The following is a 17,359-nucleotide window of genomic DNA, read 5'->3' on the forward strand; positions in this document are numbered from 1 at the left end:
CTGTAGGACAGTTTAAAATTAGAACTGATCTACCAATACAGGATAGCTGTACATAGCCCTAATTTGAACTGGAAAGGAGACTGGACTGAGTGGCTATACCAGTAGCACTAAGTGGTCCAGATTGTTTAAGTGTTTGGATGCATTCAAGCCTCTTTCTCACTCAAAATGTTGCCATTATATGGGCATGATTGATATTTGTGTTATATAAGTTCCTTGTTAGTTTACCACTCACTTCTACTCTGTCACACTTAAATGATTTGACATCACATGGTTATATGACTAACCAAATCAACAAATACAGTCCAACATTTCTGTCACACAAGCATGGAAAACTCAAAGAATCAGCACAAACTGTAAAGCTTTAATTTCAGAGCTCATGGTGATTTTGATGGGTTACATACTTCTGTGTCCCTAAAGGACACGGTTTATTGATAGGTTACCATATTTAATCAAATAAATGTCTCACTTACAAATAAACATAGGAAGGACATTCTTAATAAAAATACTTTACTGAGAGAAGTTTCCAAAATGTGTTTAAAAATTCAAGCCATATAACTTAGTAACTACATACATGGAAGGTAGAGAATTTGAATATTGAATAATGTATGGAAAACCTGTGAGGTAGGTGATCTTTATCACACACATCTTTTTCCCTTTGATAAAAAGGGGCAAGTGTGCTATTAGGCTGAATACAGTAGATATATTTATGTTTCAACATGAGCTCTGCATTGGAACTCAAAGTGAGTTCACCATAGTGGTCAAAGATCACATGAATGTCTAAAAGGACAGATGGAGAGCTCTTCATTACATCCAGCTGGATAGAGAACACCTTCTCTGTATATACACACAATGTCTTAGAAGCTAACATTTGTTATCAAACAACTCTGCAGCACAAAACAATGGCAGATGCAGGATTTGATGTTTACCTGTTGGTGCCAAGTTTAGTTAACAGTTCTCAAGTAGTGACTTACCACACAACATCTTATACCAGAACCTTAACCAAACTTTCTAGGCAATAAGTGCTTCACTTTGGGTTCAAATAACAAATAACCAAGGGAAGTTTGTGAAAATTAAGCTTATGTTCCTTATCAATAATCATCTCACAGACATGCTGCTGCTGTATGACAGATTATCAACCCAATGAACAAGCGACATCTCCTCTTTACTAGGAACATTTTCCTTTAATGGCTTACAATAATGTATTCAATATTTAGATAACGTTATAACCACTCAAAATCTGACAGGAAAATGTATTAATTTAGATCATTGGTCCATGACTTACATATACATAAACCAGAACAGTGTTTATGTAATAGTAAAATTTATACTATTGGTTAAATAGATAAGACAAATTTACATGTCATTAACATAAACTTTAACATGACACCTAAAGAACGTCTCGATTTTTAATTTCCATGATTTAAACAGCACCCACATTCAATAAATGGGTTTATTATTTGATACGAACCTGGACTGTGGATATTTAAATTATCTGTGTAAGGGACTGGTAACTACCCACCAGGTACATCTGGTGTACAGGGATCATGGCTACAGCACTGAAAAGTAATACCACTACTCACTAATTAGGGGTTTGTATGTGTTAGCATTCAAAATTATTGAATATCTGTGGAGCCTGTAAAATGATATATCCTGTTTAAGTAAAATTGTGTAATACCCACACAATGTCTAAGTTTCTATGGTAATGTATTCACTTTAAAAAACAATTCTATCAGTAAATAACACAGATACCAAGCATGTAGAATATATCAATATAAGTTACCTATTTTATCCTTACACAACCAGTTAAATTATTAGGAAAACAACAAGTTATCCTCAAAAGAACTGAATAGAGAATAGGGAGTGTCTCAGGTAATCAAAGTATCGCCTAGATAATTTTAAGTCTGTCCTTAGTATTAACAGTATTGACTACAGAATAATGAGTCCATACCTGGTAACCAGATTACTGACAAGAGATATTGAGTCCATACCTGGTAACCAGAGTACTGACAAGATATACTGAGTCCATACCTGGTAACCAGAGTGCTGACAAGATATACTGAGTCCATACCTGGTAACCAGAGTACTGACAAGAGATATTGAGTCTATACCTGGTAACCAGAGTACTGACAAGATATACTGAGTCCATACCTGGTAACCAGAGTGCTGACAAGATATATTGAGTCCATATCTGGTAACCAGAGTACTGACAAGAGATACTGAGTCCATACCTGGTAACCAGAGTACTGACAAGAGATATTGAGTCTATACCTGGTAACCAGAGTACTGACAAGAGATATTGAGTCTATACCTGGTAACCAGAGTACTGACAAGATATATTGAGTCCATATCTGGTAACCAGAGTACTGACAAGAGATACTGAGTCCATACCTGGTAACCAGAGTACTGACAAGAGATATTGAGTCTATACCTGGTAACCAGAGTACTGACAAGAGATATTGAGTCTATACCTGGTAACCAGAGTACTGACAAGATATATTGAGTCTATACCTGGTAACCAGAGTACTGACAAGATATATTGAGTCTATACCTGGTAACCAGAGTACTGACAAGATATATTGAGTCCATACCTGGTAACCAGAGTACTGACAAGATATATTGAGTCCATACCTGGTAACCAGAGTACTGACAAGATATATTGAGTCCATACCTGGTAACCAGGGTATTGACTACAGAATATTGAGTCTATACATGGAAACCACAGTACTGGCTGTAGAATACTGAGTCTATCCCTGGTAATCACAGCATTGACTAGGAAATATTGAGTCTATTCTGGGTAACCACATTATTATCTAGAAAATACTGAGTCTATCCCTGGTAACCACAGTATTTACTAGGGAGTATAGAGTCTATCCTTGGTAATCACATTATTGGCTATAGAATATTGAGTCTATCCCTGGAAACCAGGATATTGACTCAGGAATATTGAGTCTATCCCTGGTAACCACAGTATTGACTAAGGAATACTGAATTTTACCCCATCCTCTATCCCTAAGCAAAATTGGTTATATAGTTTAATACTAGAGGATATTTTATTTGCAATATGACTTCATTACTTTTTCAATTTTCAGTTAATTTAAAATCAAATATCACTTTTTGACAAAAAAAAAATGTATACAAGTGATTAAATCTTGGTGACTTGTTCTAATGTATAGCTGACAAAACCAAAGGTAAAACATTCAAGAAATGAAAACATGTTTTAAAACTTAATTCATTTAAATGAAGGAACTAAAGGTCCAAAGAATAGGTGCAATAACACATGTAGGCTTTCTAGGGTTCAGTACTGATAAAGATATGCATTGTAACATATTAATAAGTTCTGTAAAAAATACAGGTAAACTGACACAGAACTGAAACTGTATTTACAAGGTTTTGTCATCATATTGTAAGTAAAAGATGGTTTTAGAGGTCAACTGAAGTTTACTTGTCCATCACATCTTTCTAATCCTAACACCATGCCACTCTACACACCTTTCCATCCTGCTGAGTGTTTAATGATTTAAAATCAGGACGGTCAACAATCCCTCAACAAGCACATCCAGTCACGATCACAACTATTCACAACTTTCCATTTCTCTTTATTAGTGTTATATTGAGAAAAAATAAACATAATTTCTCGGTGCAGAGGCTAAATCGGTCTTTTAAACAGCTTAGACTTGGCTTATGAATGAAATATCCTAGTTTCCAGAGTCTAGTTCACAGCAAGAAGCATTATATCACAGCAACAAGTAAAGTATACACAGTATATAACATCCTAGTTCTCAACAAATCTATGAAGAAGAAGTGTAGCTTGACTATGTTTCAAGCACAAGTGTGAATGGATCATCTGCTGAATATGAACATAACTCAATAATCCAAAGCTAGTGCTGGAAATGGCAGACAGGGTCACATCTCTTTAAAAATGACTCAATCTTTTTAAGAGTGATATGAAATCTATCAGTATTATGATTATCTCAAGCATGACTCTAGACTGGTTTGAATGTAAAAGAATGTCTGTCAGCTACCCGGTATATACATTTTGAGACAAGGTCTCCTTACCACAGATGGTGACTGCCTAACTGAACACCACACTGGAGACTCATCACATGTTATTCAGAACAAATTAGATAAAGGTTCCTACCAAAGAATACAACCAATGAATGGTCTTTGATCTCAGTTTCCTGGAAAAAAAAAATGAAAAAAAAAAACCACAGCCCAAGGTTGGAATCAAACCACACACCTCCGATCTCCACCCAGGTCAATGCTCCACTGACTTGGACTCCCCAATAGTGGACTTATCTTATCTATACAAGTCCATAAAATGGGGAGGATCTGGAACATTGGGGAGTTACATATCAAATTGTCAGTATAGTCCATCAATCATCACAAATTGTTCTTTTTTTAGGTGGGAATAAAACCGAGGCATTCCGTTTTATTTCAGAGTGATTAAAATACCTAGTTCATCCCGTCATGCTCTATTCCATCTTAACTCATTCGATACATAATTATACCCACTTATTGCAGGCAATCAAGCACAGCTTTGTAATCAAGTCTTAATATCCAGCTTGGGGCTAAATACATGTGTAAACATATCCAACACAACCTCTTTCATACAAGTTATCAATTTGAATTTATCACTGTTGTAAAAAATATGGGCTCAAAATATAGGTTATAACAAGGTCTTTCCATTTACAAGGGATTTATTACATTCAACATTCTACATACCTTCCATCTCAAACACAATGTCCTTACTAGCAACACACAGAATGAGAGAAGGAAACTGCTTCTACTGATAGCCCACTTTATGCAAGCATATTAACACAGATATAATGGATATTTCAGCAAAAAGTCTCCAGAGAATGAATGAAATTTCAGAGACTAATAGAGTATTGAAGAAATTAACAATAATTTGTGTTATTGAGATTTGCTATTCCAGTTGTGTCAAGGCAAAGTCTGAACAGAAAGCCAAAGAATGCTGCAGTCATTATCTTACGCATGCAATTTTCTGTTAACTATTTATAAGTCTTATCTGTCTGAATGGACTTTTTGAAAGAATCATTTAGTTTTACAAAGATGAAAATGATATTGCAGCTCTAGAAGACATTTTTTTGTAATTTTTCCTGCAAATCTAAAGGGATGTTGACATTTTGAAAATTATGATGTCAAATGTGTTTGTGTTTTAAAATAGAATTGCTAATTGGTGAATAAATGTTTATTTCAACTGTGTTTTATTTTGATGAGGTACCTCTTCTTTGTACACTCACCACCGTCCATTACACAGTCCTGTTTCATGGTTATGATAGCCTCATCAACCAAGAAATAGGACAAACATGTACGGTAGACTGTGATAGCAAGGATTTTTTTATGCAAGCTTTGATAATTCATTTACTTGAAAAAATATAAATATACCAAACAAAAAAATAGATTTACAAACCCAATATGTTGTCATAATTTTCATTGCAGTTGATTGATAGTCACAATAAATTACCAAAATAATGTTTGCTTAGAAGTGAAGTTTCCAAAATATGCTTCAGGTGAGGAGATGCAATGAAAAGCAATAATATGGGAACCATATTTTTTTAGCCTATATTTCAGTACCTAGCTACATGTATGTGCAGATTCAAGTTAGGTTTCAGGTAAAATTGATTAACTGAAAAAGTAAAACAACGAATTCTTTACCCTGTTCCTGTTTGAGACATATATAGATGGGCAAGTCATGTACAGTACAACTCTGCTCAGCCCAACTCCCTGAGACGATGTTGATAGTTCAAGGAAAACAGGGTGTGTGAGTATTCAGAGGTTGGCGTAGCAACCATCTGTGAATGTCCAGTGTCCTTGAATGACATATTCAATACTCTATTGTTTGAGCAGCTCAATAAAGGATTGTACAGAAGTTTTGTCAGACTTGTAATTTCAATGTGTTGAGTTTTACTGAAGAGAAAAACATTTCAATGCCTTGAGTTTTACTGAAGAGAAAAACATAATATTTGCCATACAAGGCACTGCTCATTCATAGCAAAATTTGACATGTAGAGAGCTTATTTGTGAGAATGATGGCAGAATGATGAATATCTCGTACTTTGGCAGCTTCTTATTTCAAAAGCTTCAGGTGATAATAAAATGTTTACACCATGTTGTTATTGTATACTGCATTATATATCAACCTCATCTGCTCACAAATTCAGTAAACACCTCTGGGAATCTTGTTGTTTAGTTCATTATTAACCCCCACTATATATGTGCGATTCCAGCATTTTGTTTTATACTAAAAACTTCCACTGAAACAGCTGTAATTTTTTCTAAAGCAATCTAAAATACAAATGTCTACGAAAGAACACAATGAAATAGTTACGTAACAGGTGGTAGTATGCAATCATGCCACCTTTAATGCCCTAATTATCTGCTGTCCTCTTGAACACCTGTAAAATCACAAGAGTGAGCTGCAGTTGGTTGCAGTCATGCACAACGCAGGTAAATTTGGTGACCGATCCTATTCAGTTCAATTCTTTATTACGTAAATCCTTGCATAAACAACAAACTACAATACATTCCTACAAACATTCACCCAGTGTGGAGGAGGACGAACCTACAATATGGAGATTTGTATACATGTCAGTCCAAGCTTCTCTTTTATCTTTTGTAATTCTTAAAAAGTAAGAAGGATTGGAAATATCCTTTTTATTGTCAGTTGATAGGAGCTCTGCTAATTTGAACGTGCTAGTATTTCTAGAATAAAATTGTTTAATATATCACTTTTGTAAAAGATTTTAAAAAAAGGGACATTTTAAAATTAAATGAAATTCATCTTCAATGACTTGCATGGTGCAATGTACATAATCTACATCATGATATCTCCCAGTTTCAATATGTAAGGCATGTGATGATGATTGTATTTTATCAATATATCTACTGACTTTCTTTGATATTGTTGTAAACAAAATTCTTCACACAAAAACCTATACAGATTACCTTTAGAGGAAGAATTTATCTGATCTATACAGTTTTGGCAGCAAAATGTCATTAATTTTCTCTTTAAAAGTCAGATACACATTTTTATGTACATGTTTTAACTCCCCTAAATATCCTAATCCCAATTTATATAACTCTTACTGTCAGTGATTCACGTATCATCGTTTTGTACTTTCTCTCTGTAACATGCTTGTAATAGACCCATTCTCCAATTTCTTTAGTTTAACCAGTACTTAATCATTCTACTTCTACAAGTGATATGTAAAGGATATCTACCAAATAGAGCTTAACACCAGTTCAGTGAATAGAGGGGAAACACTATGAACATCTAAAGGATGGGGATTAAAATGAGTTTGAGAAATGTGGGATATTGGAATAACAGTTTGAGGAAGTTCAATAACAAGAAATATATAAGGACACAGTCAGGACCAAGCTATCAATTCCAAAATCAGAAGTACTCAAGCTATGCAGGTTCCAGATAGCAGGGTTCATTGTACACCCAGTGGACAAGTATGGCAACAATCTGTTGATTTGTTTGTAACAATAGAGGTGTCATCCATCATTAAAGATTCATTTCCTTATCCTTATTTCAGCATATAGCTACCAGTTTTGAAAGCCATATCTTCATTCTTACTTTTTCTTTATCATTTTTATTACTTTGCCTATTGTTCTAAACAATAATAATTTTCTTGCAGGTGGTTCTTAACAAACAGAATCAACTCAAATACTTTAACACTAGAATAGGATTCATACTTGAGGAGAAAGGCTTTACTTTGATTGATTCTCAGAGTCTGTCAAACAGTAGGTAATTAATCATGGAAAAGGAAAATGACAAACTCTCCCTGAATGAGTAAAAAAATCAACAACAAAAAAAACAGCATATCTTTGAATTCCTAGCTAATCCTGGAATGTTGTTTTGTTGCAGAAAAATCCATTTCTTGATGGATCATTACAATTTTTCTAACAATGTATGACTGATTGATCCATCACAATCACAACAATGACGAGGACATGAGAGGCATTCACCAAAATCAGTAAAGTGATAATATGCTGATGCAGTTTAGGGTAAAATTGATTAACAGATAACATCAATCACAAATGTTCTATGTGATAAGATCTCCCTGCTCTGGAACTTGCTACTAGACATGTACTGCTAATAACCCAGGAGGTCAAGGAGACTGGACAGTCAGTATCAAGTACATTACACCTACCAGGTGACTATGAAGGACAATTACAATATACCTGATTCACACCTAATTGGAGTTCCATAGACTATAGGTAGATTACAAGTGCATACAGATCTTTCAATCCCCGAGAGATTTTTGGGGAATAGACAAATGTCACTGGATCCAAAGCACTGGAACATATATTGATAGTCAGTTAGGCTTTGTAGCCATGGTAGTTTGAAGATAATGGTGTGTGGTAGCATAGTCTCTAATGGCTACAAACCTGTTGTTCATACAGTCAAGTGATGAGCCCTACACACCCACAAGACAGACAATAAGCAATCTGTATTCATGATTTCTCACACCCATGCTTCCCCATTCATCTTCCTGCAATATGTAGATGTATTAGTGCGCCTTCCAGATCGGCCAGTCAAACACTACCAAAATCTCATTCACTATATCAAATTATGCTAAAGTATATTGATTTAAAAGAACATGAAACATAGACTTATGTAAGATTCATCAATACATACAAATGTAGGACACATCAATGTGTACCAATGTAGGACACATCAATGTAGGACACATAAATATGTACCAATATAGGACACATCAATGTAGGACACATCAATGTAGGACACATAAATATGTACCAATATAGGACACATCAATGTAGGACACATCAATATGTACCAATGTAGGACAAATCTATATGTACCAATGTAGGACACATCAATAAGTACCAATGTAGGACACATCAATGTAGGACACATAAATATGTACCAATATAGGACACATCAATGTAGGACACATCAATATGTACCAATGTAGGACAAATCTCTATGTACCAATGTAGGACACATCAATAAGTACCAATGTAGGACACATTAATGTAGGACACGTCTACATGTACCAATGTAGGACACATCAATGTGTATAAATGTAGGACACATCTATATGTACCAATGTAAGACACATCAATATGTATCAATGTAGGACACATCAATACGTACCAATGTAGGACACATCAATATGTACCAATATAGGACACATCAATATGTACCAATGTAGGACACATCAATATGTACAAATGTAAGACACATCAATGTATACCAATGTAGGACACATCAATATGTACCAATGTAGGACACATCAATATGTACCAATATAGGACACATTATTATGTAACAATGCATTTTCCTATCTACCATATTTTCTGGATTATAAGCCACAATTTTTTTTTCTCATGAGTCAGACGTGTGGCTTTCATTCCAGTGCAGCTTATATGGAGATCAAATCGAAAAAATCAGTAAAATTCAGCTCTGCGGATTATAACCTGGAAAATATGGTAGATTTTACAACATTGTCATACCAAATAACCTATGTAAGATGATACATCAGCAGAGCTTTTCTCTTACTAATCAAACGCTGATGTTCTTTCAAGAGAGCTGGTCCACACATTGTACATTTGTTTGATACTTTGTAAGGCTACATCAATTATCAGACTTTATGTCAGAATCAGAAAGCCATTTTTAACATAGAATCACATCATTGTAGAACGACAAAGATTTCTAAAATACAAATTATTCATCCAATCATTCTTCAGCATATCAAATTACACGTATATTTTCCATATTACATAATATTTTACTATCACTTCTGTATGGGTCTGTAAAATTGAATATGTCATCATGAAGATCATTTCATGTCTCAAATACCTCAACACATAAGAATGGGAAGGGAGGGGGATTTAAAATGGTATATATATAGTATGCACTAAAGCTACTGAAGCACTTTACCCTTTCCCTTCTGAATCACATTTTTTCTTTGTGTTTCTATGTATGAGGCAAATTTTGTTAAAGTCCCATCTTACTGCCTACAGAATGACTTTTCCTGGTTGATCAAATAATGCATTATGTCCTATAATATACAGGTATATGTACTTTGGCAGAAAGAAACTAAGTTGGTACAGATGCTTAAAGTGCTAGAGCAGGTAGCACGCACCATTACTATGTCTCTTACAGAGGTAGCTGGTTTCTAATGCACTGGTATTAGCCAGAGGCTGCAATGGGTATACGGTAACACCCATTAGGAAAGTATTGAAGACGGCGAGTGTCAGCGGGGACCATGCTACAACCTATTACCTATTTCTTAAACACATAAGAAGACAGAATGCGGGTGAGTGACAAAAAAAGGGGACTGATAAGCAAAAAGGAAAGGGTAGGTTTCCCATCATCCAATAATCAAGGGTGGTAATGGATTTTTCTCCATCTCTTGAAAAACAAGGAAGGAGAAAGTGAGGTTATCAAAACATCTGAAACAAGGTACAGGACACTAAATAGTATGTTCTGATGCCTCACCCCATAAAAAAAGCTAAAGGTAGAGAATAGATTATTCCCAACAACCTAAAACTCAGGGATAGGTGATTCCTAACAACCCAGGCAAAGTAAGGAGAAAGGTAATTCCCAACAACCCAGAAACAAAGTAAGGGGATTGGTGAATCCCAAAAACCTGGAAAAGAAAAGAAGTAAGGAATGGATGATTCCCAACAACCCAGAGACAAAGTAAAGGGATGAGTGATTCCCCAAATATCCAGAAACATGTAATGGATGGGTGATTCCAAACAACCCAGAAAAAAAAGTAATGGATGGGTGATTCCAAAAACCCAGAGACAAAGTAAAGGGATGAGTGATTCCCCAAATATCCAGAAACATGTAATGGATGGGTGATTCCAAACAACCCAGAAAACAAGTAATGGATGGGTGATTCCAAACAATCCAGAAACAAGTAATGGATAGGTGATTCCAAACAACCCAGAGACAAGTAATGGATGGGTGATTCCAAACAACCCAGAGACAAGTAATGGATGGGTGATTCCAAACAACCCAGAGACAAGTAATGGATGGGTGATTCCTAAAAAAAACAGAGACAAGTAATGGATGGGTGATCCCAAAAAAACAGAAGCACATAATGGATGGGTGATTCCCAAAAAACCAGAAACAAGTAATGGATGGGTGATTCCGAACAACCCAGAAACATGTAATGGATGGGTGATTCCAAACAATTCAGAAACAAGTAATGGATGGGTGATTCCCAACAACCCAGAAACAAGTAATGGATGGGTGATTCCTAAAAAAACCAGAGACAAGTAATGGATGGGTGATTCCCAACAACCCAGAAACAAGTAATGGATGGGTGATTCCCAACAACCCAGAAACAAGTAATGGATGGGTGATTCCAAACAACCGAGAAATAAGTAATGGATGGGTGATTCCAAACAACCCAGAGACAAGTAATGGATGGGTGATTCCAAACAACCCAGACACAAGTAATGGATGGGTGATTCCAAACAACCGAGAAATAAGTAATGGATGGGTGATTCCAAACAACTGAGAAATAAGTAATGGATGGGTGATTCCAAACAACCCAGAGACAAGTAATGGATGGGTGATTCCAAACAAACCAGAGACAAGTAATGGATGGGTGATTCCCAACAACCCAGAAACAAGTAATGGATGGGTGATTCCCAACAACCCAGAGACAAGTAATGGATGGGTGATTCCCAACAACCCAGAAACAAGTAATGGATGGGTGATTCCAAACAACCCAGAAGCAAATAATGGATGGGTGATTCCCAAAAAACTAGAAGCAAATAATGGATGGGTGATTCCCAAAAAACCAGAAACATGTAATGGATGGGTGATTCCCAAAAACCTGAAATGAAGTACGGGGATGAGTGATTCCCAACAACCCAGAAACAAAGTAAGGGCATTGGAGATTCTCCATCACCCATAATAGAAGTAAGGGATTGGAGATCCCAAACATCTGAAACAAAGTAACAGAAACATGGAAAGGGAAGAGTGATCTCCCATTATCCCATGGAAAGAAACAGGATAATAAAAGGCAACATATAAGTGCATAAAATACAGAAAAATCACCTATGGAGTTGAAAGAGAAAAAGATCGGATAATAACAAGAAGAAATATATGTATATGATCCAGACAGATACAAAATGATGGAAGATATGCAGGGCTTTTTTTAATGGTTTGATATTAGATAGTTTTGCCTAATTCTATGAAGAATATTGGTGAATTGGCAGGGAATTTTCTGGGGTCGATGGCAAATTTTGGGAATTTGTCTTAAATTTGAAAATATTTTTTTAACAAGAAAAGGAATGGGACCCATTACTGGCCCCAAAAAGACCCTAATAAAAAACTGTGATCAGGGTTTAAGAAAATCACCAATACTAAAACAGTAAATATGGAAAGATGATAATCATTTTGTTCACGATGATCTATGGTAGGCATTATATAATTTCTACTTAAAACATTTCAAAACTATGAAATCAAACTGAGAATTTATCAATTTGAATGCCAGTTATCTGACTGAAGAATCTGAGGAAATCTTATCTTTCTATGAATACATTCTAAGGAGCGTGTACCATTAATTTCAATAAACAGCCTACAAAGAAAAAAAATCACAAAATGTAGAGGAACCATACTGCATGATAATAGATTTATCAGTGAGACATTCTCTCTTCTCTTGTTGGTGAAATGCAGCATATAAAAGGATCAATCATTGGGAGCTGGAGGAAAGCCTGAGTTCCCTGGGTAAAAACACCAACCTGTGGTCAGTACCTGGCGACGGCACTACATAAGCCACAAACCCACAACCCAGAGGCTAGTGATAAGACAATCAGACACCTTAACCACTCAGCCACAATAGCCCCAACTCAACTTACAAACAAAAACTATCTATGATCTGTTTTACCAATAAATCACAAACTAAGGAACAATATATAGTGCTAATTTTTTCAATAATATGCTCTATTGCATAGTAGTGAACAGTTGTAAAACAACTGCAATATCCGCTTACTTTCGACAAGACCTAAAATCTAAAAGCTTTACAGTTCAAAATTTCTACGAGAGGCAAGATAAAAAGAACTTGGTTATTGATATTTGATAATTTTGCTGCTGTCTTTATTCTTAGGAAACATATTGTTATTGGTACAATGCTCCTTAAAAAAACAATTTGGTCAATTCTGATTTTCCTCCATCACCATCTAGGTTTCGATATTTAGACCCTTATCTGATATCATTAACAAGTCCAACTGAAGCACAAAACACCTCTACGATGGAGTTTGGTATGTGATTTGGTTATACTGTATCCAATTCTTAATTAGAACACTAAAAACGTGCAGCCAACGCCAAGTGGTGATGCATGTCCTGCGTTTAGATACTCAAGAGGATGCAGGGCAATTGGAGAGTTAAGGCAAATCTAATATGAGTACATCAATCGCAACTAAGGACTATCTATGTGACTAAACAGAGTTCTTTTTTATGGGCTGTCAAAAAAGACTTAATATATAAACATTTATAAAGTAAAAATAATTATTTCTGAAATGGGTCATGTTTATTTTGGGAGGTGGTGCGAAAGAATGTCTTGCAGTAGGCTCTATGCGTGACCACTAAATCTAATAAGGGGGGAGTAACCAAAATATTTACGTTTGGGTGTGCATCACACGTGTTTTAGATACAATTCTGTGTTTGTGCTAGACATTGTATCTCGCATGTACACGTGTGACAGGTTTATTGGTCACTACATGTAAACAGATGGACATAGCTACAATGTGCCTTGCGTTAGTTCGGATATACATGTATGTTTACTGTCTAATTTGATGAGGGAGCTGGGGCTGTGTATTGGACCCTATTCAGTCGCACATATGCGTTAGATTGTTTACCGTATACCGTAGACACTATACCAGGTCAGCGTTATAGAGATCGATCTCACTAGCTTGGTACAAACCACTGCTTCTCACATCTTTCCCGTGTAAATTGCTAACGACGGTCGTCAAATCACTGCATTTATCTCCAATAAACGACCCGCTGTAAGCCGTTCGTATATGCATCATTTACTATGAATACGATAAAACAGGCTCTGTATTTTGTATGTCATAGAAGTCTGACAGGTCCCGTCAATGTTTATATATAAGCATGGTGTTGTAGGACTTCCGTCAAAAACACAACCGGGGTCATACGTAATGGGCATGTCTGTAAAGGCTAAAAGCACAAATTAAATGACGTAGGGACTGAAATCTTACCTCATCCCATCTGATGAATTTCAGGCCCTTGATAAGCGACTCTGGTACGCAGATCGGCCTTAACTGAACAGCGTGAACACCAGGTTTAGCTCCCGCCATACTCGCACTACAGTCGCCTTATTATTATCATACCCAAATGCATCGTATATTGAAAGACGATACCATATTGCCCGCGGGTTACAGAGGTGTGCTAACAAGACTGTCAGTGAACTCGACCGAGTCGTATTGTCCGTAAAAACAATTGCTTCTTGTGTGGTGTCCACTGCCGAGTAGGAATCATACACATCAGCTTGCTAGTCCTGTGTTTACTATGAACAGTCCGACAACATATGAGTCACAAAAGCAGGCGAGGGGTAGACTCGCCCATATTAAAGGTAGTCGATCATGTGATCAGGACAAAATGGCGAGCTGCACATTGGTGAATTTATACGACAGCGCGTGCTAACTAGTGAATATGTATAAATACTGAATGACATTTCGTTGGATCTATTGAACATTCGAAAGCGATTGATTTAGTGTTGGTATGTGAATTGAGATATAAGCGCGCTAATCCGAATCCGGTCTTAGTCAATTTTGTCAGCAATATGTACAATTCAGACGTTATTAAGTCATGCTTTATTTTATAAATGTGTTATTTCTGGGCTTTGTTTGCATCTGAACAGAAATAAAAAAATCACTGTTTTACTCGAAAGACTTTAATTAATACGTACGTTTGCATATATTAGGTATTGTATATTTAGTTGAACATTATTAAACAATGTTGTACCACGGACTTATATGTGTATGTAAGTCCGTGGTTGTACGAACTGCAAATTATACTTTTCATCATTCAATAAAAGATATTTATAGGGAAATTATATACACTGGCTGTTCAAGATAAATTCAATGAAATATATGTTTGTCGTTGTGTTTCATATTCGAACTTCTCACAACTACAATATGTACATACATTTAAGTTGCTTTCATAATTTAAAAAAACAAAATACAAATACTATGGTGCTACCATCAAGGAAGTTATGGTTAGTTTACATCTAAAGAACTACTTTGCAAATATGGTCTTGTTTATTATTCAAGTATACTTCGTTCATGTATGTGTAAACTGTCAAGTTCCTGTGATGTTACTTGCATGGTATTCAAGCACTTCAAAATTTGTATTCAAAACGCTTATAATAGTTAATATCAGTTATTTATCATATACAATTAAAACCACGTTTCATCATTTACTAATATGTGCAGTGTTCCTACTATTATGATAATCACCTGATACAACAACTCCATTAATAAACAGTTAGAATTTATTATCACTTGTTCAATATTCCTACAAAATCACCAACAGCAACCTTGGTGTCCATCCCACGACAGCTGATCAATACATGATACAAATGATCACTATATTATTTTACATGGGGATGACTTGTCAGTACTAATGTCTGGGTCAATTACATTGAAGAGGAATGGATCATTAAAAGGTCAGTAGTTATGGTCATTTGGTTCTCCCAGAGGTCAGAAATGGTCATTTCTTTTTCTGGGTGACTTCTTATGTTGAAATGTTTCACCAGTAGTTGGATAGTCAATGTTGGTCAGTTGTTGATGAAAGGAGCCAGTAGTATTGGTCAGTTGTTGATGAAAGGGGCCAGTAGAATTGGTCAGTTGTTGATGTAAGGGACCAGTAGGATTGGTCAGTTGTTGATGGAAGGAGCCAGTAGTATTGGTCAGCTGTTGATGTAAGGGGCCAGTAGAATTGGTCAGTTGTTGATGTAAGGGACCAGTAGTATTGGTCAGCTGTTGATGTAAGGGGCCAATAGTATTGGTCAGTTGTTGATGTAAGGGGCCAGTAGTATTGGTCAGTTGTTGATCTAAGGGGCCAGTAGTATTGGTCAGTTGTTGATCTAAGGGGCCAGTAGTATTGGTCAGTTGTTGATGTAAGGGGCCAGTAGTATTGGTCAGTTGTTGATATAAGGGACCAGTAGTATTGGTCAGTTGTTGATGTAAGGGACCAGTAGTATTTGTCAGTTGTTGATGAAAGGGGCCAGTAGTGTTGGTCAGTTGTTGATGAAAGGGACCAGTATTATTGGTCAGTTGTTGATGAAAGGGGCCAGTAGTATTGGTCAGTTGATGATGAAAGGGACCAGTAGTGTTGGTCAGTTGTTGATGTAAGGGGCCAGTAGTATTGGTCAGTTGTTCATGAAAGGGGTGAAACGGGCCAGTAGTGTTGGTCAGTTGATCATGAAAGGGGTGAAACGGGCCAGTAGTATTGGTCAGTTGTTGATGAAAGGGGCCAGTAGTATTGGTCAGTTGTTGATGTAAGGGGCCAGTAGTATTGGTCAGTTGTTGATGTAAGGGACCAGTAGGATTGGTCAGTTGTTGATGAAAGGGACCAGTAATATTGGTCAGTTGTTGATGTAAGGGACCAGTAGTATTGGTCAGTTGTTGATGAAAGGGGCCAGTAGTATTGGTCAGTTGATGATGAAAGGGGCCAGTAGTATCGGTCAGTTGTTCATAAAAGGGGTGAAACGGGCCAGTAGTATTGGTCAGTTGTTGATGAAAGGGGCAGTAGTATTGGTCAGTTGTTGATGAAAGGGACAGTAGTATTGGTCAGTTGTTGATGTAAGGGGCAGTAGTATTGGTCAGTGGTTTATGTAATCATAAGAAGTCATTAGTGTTGGTCAGTTGTTAACATTTTATCATAAGGGGTCTGTGGTGCTGGTCAGTTGTTCACTAGTTATAAGAGGTCAGTAGTGCTGGTCAGGTGATCACTAGTTATAAGAGATCAGTAGTGCTGGTCAGGTGTTCACTAGTTATAAGGGGTCAGTAGTGCTGATCAGGTGTTCACTAGTTATAAGGGGTCAGTACTACTGGTCAAGTGTTCACCAAATATTAGAGGTCAGTAGTGCTGGTCAGGTGTTCACTGGTTATAAGAGGTCAGTAGTGCTGGCCAGGTGTTCATTAGTTATAAGAGGTCAGTAGTGCTGGTCAGGTGTTCACTAACTATAAGAGGTCAGTACTGCTGGTCAGTTGTTCACTAGTTATAAGGGGTCAGTACTGCTGGTCAAGTGTTCAGTGGTTGTAAGAGGTCAGTAGTGCTGGCCAGGTGTTCATTAGTTATAAGAGGTCAGTAGTGCTAGTC

At 36.5% G+C, this 17,359-nt stretch overlaps 1 protein-coding gene across 1 annotated transcript in view; it reads right to left on the reverse strand.

The window, feature by feature from the left end:
* Positions 1-14,331, reverse strand: part of LOC132557067 (1-phosphatidylinositol 4,5-bisphosphate phosphodiesterase beta-1-like) — a 93,190-nt gene extending 78,859 nt beyond the window's left edge. Inside the window, exon 1 of the mRNA XM_060221550.1 lies at positions 14,233-14,331. Coding sequence (XP_060077533.1) covers positions 14,233-14,331 — 99 coding nt within the window. The remainder of the gene's footprint in view (positions 1-14,232) is intronic.
* Between the last annotated feature and the right edge of the window lie 3,028 nt (positions 14,332-17,359).

The sequence above is a fragment of the Ylistrum balloti genome, unplaced genomic scaffold (genome assembly GCF_031769215.1).
Source record: "Ylistrum balloti isolate Yb309-2 unplaced genomic scaffold, AGI_CSIRO_Ybal_v1 Utg370620, whole genome shotgun sequence".
Lineage (NCBI taxonomy): Eukaryota > Metazoa > Mollusca > Bivalvia > Pectinida > Pectinidae > Ylistrum > Ylistrum balloti.